A 7,493-nucleotide genomic window follows, 5' to 3' on the forward strand; every position below is an offset into this window, starting at 1 on the left:
GCGGCCCCGGTGCCGTGAGGGACGGGGAGGGGCTGCATCCCTGCACAGACAGCCCCGGCCCGGGGCGTTCAGGAGCTGCTGGAAGCACGGAGGTGAAAATCCGTGCCAGAGCCCTCCCCAGGGCTGCTGCTCACCCGGCAGGGCTGGCGGCAGGGAGGCAAAGGCATGTGGGCTCTGAGCTTTGCCGACACCCCACTGTCCCCACACCCTGCAGCCTTTCAGAGACACCCAGATTTAATGGAAAGCCCAAGGACTGAAGGTCAGGGAGATGCCAGAGCCTCCGCTGGAACAGGGTGTTGAGGCTCAACGCCTCCGTCCGCAGCCATCGGCATCTCTGCTGTATCAGGACAAGCTGGGGCAGCATTGCTCAGGACTGTGGGTCTTTATGAATTAACAATTGAGAGCAGCACCCAGGGACACTCCAACCTCTACCCCCGCTGGAAACTTGAGGACACTGCTCGATTTGTTATTTACTGGGGATTTTTTTTCTGCATGGAGGAGAAACACCAGTTCTAGCAAACTTCTGCTCTCTCTTTGATTCCTTCCATGTAAAGTGTTGCATTGAGATGCATTATAAAACAATGACATTTATTAATTAAAAAAAAAAAAGCAAATCATGTCACAAGGTCCACAGGGCTTCAAAACAAGCAAGGAGAGAGGCAGGGCAAGTTCTGTCCTCGTCACTGCACCACGATTACAGGCCTGCACGCTTCACTGTGTGTCGCAAGTGACGCAGTTTTAAAAGCCAGAATTTGGAGGGAAAACAGTGGGTGCAGCAATAGTGAACGAAAATGATCATTTCAGAGAGTGCTGAAATACAGGCAGCGTGTGTCGAGAGCACTGAGATGTTGTCACACTGTGCCGGGTCAACCCGATACGGTGATAGATAGCTCGGGATGGAGCTGCCTGTCTGCCAACTACAGCCTCGCAGATCCCTGGCCTCTTGCTTTTCACTTGATAACTTAAGTCACATCCTGGACTATTTTTGCATTGTGTTGGCTTAGAGCTCACAAATCTGAATGCACTCAGCCCTCAGAGTGACAAATGTTATTCTCGGTCCTCCCCCGCAATTTCAGGCAGTCAAGAATTAGATGCAGCAGAGTGTACAGTATTTTAATCTATTGATTTGTACCTGCTGTGCCCAAAAAAATTCATTAGAGGAGCCTTAAAATTATGAAGTGGTTCAGTGTTCAGCTCCTTCCTGAAAAGACAAGCTCTTTCTTGGCCGCTCACCTCTGCCACATTCTGGGGTGTGCTACATCATGTTATTCATACTGAGACCTGCACTTAAAACAGAGATCTGAAGCATTTGGTTACAGACTCTGTGTGCGTGTGTGTTGTGTGTGTGCTCAAGCAGGATTGGTTTTTGTCGGAGCTGAGCAAACAAAATCTATCCTGCTCTCCATAGCTACCCCCGGAATGCCCAAGCCTCATGGCAGCCGCTCACAACACAGCGATTTGGAAAGAGGGAGGGAAAAAAGGGTATTAAAAAAACCTTAATTCCTAACATTGAAGTATGTAGGATTTTTTTTTTCCTGCATGAAATTTTAAATTCAGCCATCTGAACAGGTGTCAGAAACAGTGGGTCCATTTAGCTCCTCTGATGCTCGGAGTAATAAATATAGAGGATTTCCTTTCAACACAGCACATGCTGAAATGACACCAATGTAGTTCTGGCATCTGAGCAGATAATTCTGATATATGCATCATTTCCTCCCTAAATCCAGGAAGCAGCTACACTCTCTATCTGATATTAGTATATTATGTCAAATAGAAATTGGTATTAAAATTATGAATGATTCTAGATCAAGAACTTCCTACACACTACGCAGAGGGAGGGGGAGGAAACAGCTGCATAAAAGCTTTCGGAAGGGAAAAGAAAAAAGAGCTGTGAAAGTTCATTTTTTAAACTAAAAATTTGCTGCCATGTTTCACATGGGGGGAGTTTTCAAGTGACATTTTGATTCAGCGCTGGAGTTTTTGTTTTAAAAGGGTGATGAAGACTTTCTAATAAATAGAAGATCTCCTCACTCAGTTTGCAAATGGGCACTTCACACTGCATGCCTAGGGAGAAATAATTCAGGAAATAAATATGCACTGGTGTGACTGGGATATTTCCCTGCCTTCTCCCATCTTTTTTTTAGGATTCAGTCCAGGATGACATTTTTTCAAGCAGGGAAAATGCTGTAGCAAACCCAAAAAAATACTCTCGGCCTCTGCTCAGCGGAAGCCTGGAGGCAGGGCAGGAGAGGTTTATGTTTCGTTTCAGGGTGTGGAAATTAAAAAAGCTTAGGGGCAAGGTGGGCTGGGGAGGGATGAGGGGGCTGAGCCTCAGTGCACACCATTTCCCAGCCAGCAAAGGGCCGCTGTCCACGCACGTATCTCCCAGCACCGGTCACATGAAAGTTCTTTGTAATGTAGTTAATAAATGCAAAGGCACTACAGGACTATGGGAAAAATAGGATGTTGTTAGTGATGGGCAGATTAAGACCACACACACCTTTTGACACCCAATTGCCTGGCCCGGGCAGCATTCCACCCGGTTTTTACCTGTGGGAGAACAGTGGGATCCGGCTCCCCTTTGAAATCCCCAGGATTGCACCTCTGAGTTCAATGGGAGCAGGATTGAGGCCAGAGTCAAGCAAGGGGTGATTAATGAATGTAGGTTATTCAGAGCAGAGAGGTTCCAATTAGTCCTCAGCAAGCAGTCCTGCGGCAAAGGTGGGCGCTCCCCTGCAATGACTCATACAGAGAACCCCAATACTCACTTTGCTTTAGTGAATATTAAAATGTGTACCTTATTTTTTTTCCCCTTCACTTGGGCAGTTGGTGTGTTTCAGGCTAAAATTCAAGTGCAGCCTAAGAAAGGTTGCATTTTTTAACGTGCAAAGCAAGATTGTCATCACAATGCCAAACTGGAAGAAAGCTTCTTTCCCCCTCTCAGGTTGGGGGTGTGATGGGAATTTTCCCTTTGTCACCCTATTCTAGGAAATCTGTTTCTAGGAAGGTTTTCTTTAATCTCTCAAATCGTTCAAATAGGATGTTTGGTTTTTTCCCCTCCGTGAAAGAAGATACTTCAGGGAGGCAGCAGTGCTCTCCTCGCTCTTCACTACTCAGTCAATTCACAGTACTTTTAAAATCCTATTGCCTGCTCCTAACTTTGCCTGCAAGGAAGCCTGAAGTGACAGCAGGGTGTGAGGATGAGGCTGGACCAGAAGTGGTCCTGCTCCGGGCAGCCTGGGGTTCTGTGCTCCCTTGGGGGCTGCAGCACCACTTCCGCGGGGGCTCTGCTTGATGGCAGGTCTTGTCCCTTCCCTTCCTTGCTCTCAGCAAGGGCAGCAGCAAAGCTTCAGAGTCCCTGCAAAAACACCTGGGCGTCGGTAAAGGCTCAGTCAGGGAAGGGAAGGTGGGAGACAGAATAACGAGCAGCCTTGTCTTTATGAGAGGAGATAATTCCCAGCTCGGCCAATCGCAACCAGTTTACCCACAGATTACACATTAACCAGAAAATGGAACTAAATTAACCAGAATCTGGAGCTTGAACCATTACTCAAACGCTGGTGCAACAGCAGGTCAGATGCCAAAGGGCAGGTTGGTGCCCTGGCACTGGGGAGGGGTGAGACACAGCATCGGCTTCGGAGAGTAAGCCACTGCTGTCACCAACAGAGAGGCTGGTGTCCATCCCTGCCAAAGGGACCTCAGCAGGAGCAGAGTGACCTCCAGCACCAGCCACTGCCCACTGACACAGGCTATTGTGGGTGCAAGTGCTGCAGGGGGGCTCAGAGCCACACCTTGACCTTGCAGCTCGACCCTTGACAGGGGCTGGACCAGCCAGGCAGAGGGATGGCAACAGGTCCTGTCCCTTCAGGGCCACCAGCACCCAGGAGGGATGACCTTACTGCTGGGAAGAAGTTGCACCAGCAGCAGGGGAGAAAAACACAAAGGAGAAGAAAAAGGTGTTTGGTTTATGAGCCTGTGTCTGGAGATAAACCCTCCATCCTAGAGAGGCTGGAGCATCCTTTGGAGAGGCCTCTGCCTCTCACAGAAAGGGGACAGATAATCCCATTCAGAGAGCAGGACAGCGCTCTGCCGAGGGACACTGCAGGCTCTCAGGGAAAGGTGGCTTTAAATGAACTGGGTCAAGCATCTGAGGAGCCTTTCAAAGTTCAAATGCCCTTTGACATGGGGAACTGCAGTGAAGAGGGGCTCAGAGACCTGAATGTTTCTAGCACATTAACCTTTGGGGTTGATTGTTTAGAGCAAATAACTCTCAAAAGTTGGAGGAAGTCCTTTGGATTTTTTTTCTCTGCTCCTCAGCTCTCTGGACTTTCTAAGGCCTGTAGCAAAAGAAAAAACAACAAAACAAAACAAAACAAAAAAAAAACCAAAAACAAAGAAAAAAAAAATCCACAGGGTAAAAAAAAAGTAAAAAGAAGGGTGAAAAAGCAAAGGAAAGAAAAAAGGAGGCAGTATGGACCAAAATGATAAGAAATTTTTCAATCTAGCATTAAGTGGCTCTGTGACAAGCCAAACCTCATGCAATGTCACCTCTTACTAGAGACAGGCATGCTTAGCTGGGATCAGATGATAAGAGGATGTGAAGTCTTCTCTTTCACTTCACTCCATCATAAAACAATCAAAATACAGGGCCATATCGTGTCATCAGGTTTTTAAGCAGACCTCCCCTTTGAGATCTCCTAGAACTTGGTGGGATCATCTGAGTCACTGAAACTGCCCTCACTGCACTACTGAGAAGTCAGAAGCAGCGCCTGAAAGCTCACGTTTTTCTCATCTACCTGAAAGAGAACTTGAGTCCTAGCAGGTGACAATTTTCCATTTTACACAAAGCTATCCTTTTCCTTCTCCCCTCCTGAACATTTTTGAGTCCAGCTCGTGGGTGAGCATCGCCCCTTTGGCAGGCAGCACGCTGAAGTACTGCGCTCGCAGTTATGGAACTTTGAACTACACACTAAGAAACTGAGTACGGAATCAAAAAAATGCAGTTTATTATTGTAGATTATTCTCTCTTTCGATATAACCATAGAGTTGAAAATGAAAGAAAAGCACATAGGAACATCACACGTGGTTAGTTAGTAACTCAAGATATAAAACAATTTTGCACAGCAAAATATGTAAAAGAAAAAGTAACTGACAAGATTTTTTTATATTTATTGTGGTAAGATTTACTTTCCATTTTTTTTTAAAAGACAGGATATCAGTCCCTGAAAATAAAATTTACTGATTATTGCCTTTAAAACTGTGGAATTTTTGAAGTTACAGAAAATCCAGTTCTGCACCACAATACAACTGTAAAAAAATCTGCATCATTTTAAAACTGTGCAGTAATGCCATCTTTATAACTGCATAAATTGTATTAGCGTTCTAAACAGGTTCGTAATTTTTTTTGTTGTTGTTTTTGTATTATATGCTTGCAGGTTATATCTTAGTGCAATTCAGTCCCAAATACTTCAATTTTGAAAAAAAAAAAAAACCAACCCATACATTTTTAATGTAAAATACCCCTATAGATATAAACAGGGGTGCCTCCCCCTTTTAATACTTTGGTTTTCAAATACAGTCAGTGGTATAGCAAGGACTACATATACCCAACTTATATTTAAGTTGCAAGCACATGCTGCATAAACTACTTTTTAAAACAGTCCCGTTGCAAATTCTACCCCCCTTTACATCACGACAGTAAACAATTTAGTGCATCAATCTTTAAAAAAAAAAATCTACATCTAAACAGACCTAACTCTTTCGAATTTATCTATAACATTCCTTTATCTGTAGCATACATTTTAACTGGGCTAACAGATGACAGAAACTAGAATTAAATTATATACTAGGAACCCAGAGCATTCCACATTTGACAATGACCAAACGTAAAATGAAAAAAAAAAATGGGGCAGATCACCTAAAATTAATTTTAGACTGTTTTTAGGCAACAGCATGGTTTCAATGTCCCCCCCAAGTGGGATGTGAATTTTGTTTTTGAACATCTTTCCAAAGTTCTTTCTGTGTTTTTGCTTTTTTTTGATTTTTTAAATTTTTTTTTGCCACATTAGGTTACCAAAATCCATTCTGGCAGGGTTTTTGAGAGGGAATGCTTCAGTGCATTTAAAAGGAAGTCTGAAGTTTTGAGTAACTCAAAGCAGTTTTAGAGCAGATGCAAACTTTAATGGGAGGAAGAGGAGGAGGAAGATCAAAGGTTGCACTTTTTTGCTTTCAACCCAAAAAAGTGATGAGGCAATAAAACAAAAGGATGAATGCCATGCCATAATAGTCTCCAAAAGTCCATTTCCAAGCAAAAGAAAAAAAAAATAATTATACCGTACATGACCAGCATGCAGGGTTTTTTATTAATATAATGTCTCTTTTTTCATAGTCTTTTGAAACAGTTATAGTTCATTGTTGCTAAGACAAAATAGCAAGCGTAATGCATGAGATGAGTATGGGATTCTAATGGCAGACTAAAGTCTCACGTTTGGCAGATTAAGGCCAAAACTCACATGAACACACCGAAGGTTGATGCAGGCTTGATTTTGGCAGGTTGATCTAGGCATATCTCTAGTTTTGCACAACAACGCTAAAAACTGATGGAACTCAGCAAGCTGGAGTCTAAAATTTTCACTTTTTTTTTTTTTTTGTATTTTTTTTTTTGTTTAGTTTTTAAATTTTTTTATTTTATTTTTCTTTTTGCAAAGCTCAAATCTCATATGAAGAACTCAGGATGGCAAAAAAAATCTGACTTTTTGGACACAGCAAGCTCAAAAGAAAAAAACCTCATGAACTTAAAAATATATATATATAATGTGGATGGCAGGTTTCAAAGAAGAGCAAGCTTCATATGAAGAACTGAGTTGGTGGCGAGTTGGATCTTTCAAATTAAAAAAAAAAAACAACAGCAAGCCCCCACAAAAAAAACAAAAATAATAATAATAATAATAATAAACAGAAAGGAAACTCATGTAGAACTTTAGGTTCGCCAACACGGAGCCAGCCCACCTTAAAAAGAAAAAAAAAAAAACAAAAACCAACCCAAAAAACAACTTTGTTTTAAAATTGTTTTGAGTTTTTTTTTTTTTTTTTTAAAAGTGTAATAGAAGGTGGCAAGCAGGGTTGTGGCTCTAGCAAAGCCCCCAACAACAACTCACACGGAGAACTTTTAGTTAAGGTGGCAAGGCTGTGGGAACTCACATGAAAAACTCTGGAGAGGAAGGGTTGTCGCTGCTGGATCCGTTTTCTCTGAAGCCATTGCTGACCAGCTTCTCGTACTTTTCCTTGTAGGCGTCCCTCTCCCGGACCAGCCTGGAGATCTCCTGCTTTAGGTGCTCCACTTGCTGCAGCAGCTGGTTCTTCTCCGACTCCAGGACGTGCCGCTGCTGGACCCTCTTGAAGCGGCAGGACTGGGCATAGCCCCTGTTTTTGAGGGTCCTCCTCTTCTGCTTCAGCCTGATCACCTCTTCCTTGCTGACGCCCCGCAGCTGCCG

At 43.5% G+C, this 7,493-nt stretch overlaps 1 protein-coding gene across 1 annotated transcript in view; it reads right to left on the reverse strand.

Annotated features, from left to right (window-relative positions):
* Window positions 1–7,493, reverse strand: part of MAF (MAF bZIP transcription factor) — a 182,612-nt gene that overhangs the window by 174,177 nt on the left and 942 nt on the right. Inside the window, exon 2 of the mRNA XM_031058413.1 lies at window positions 7,201–7,487. Coding sequence (XP_030914273.1) covers window positions 7,201–7,487 — 287 coding nt within the window. The remainder of the gene's footprint in view (window positions 1–7,200; window positions 7,488–7,493) is intronic.

This window comes from Geospiza fortis, unplaced genomic scaffold (genome assembly GCF_000277835.1).
Source record: "Geospiza fortis unplaced genomic scaffold, GeoFor_1.0 scaffold97, whole genome shotgun sequence".
Classification (NCBI taxonomy): Eukaryota; Metazoa; Chordata; class Aves; order Passeriformes; family Thraupidae; genus Geospiza; species Geospiza fortis.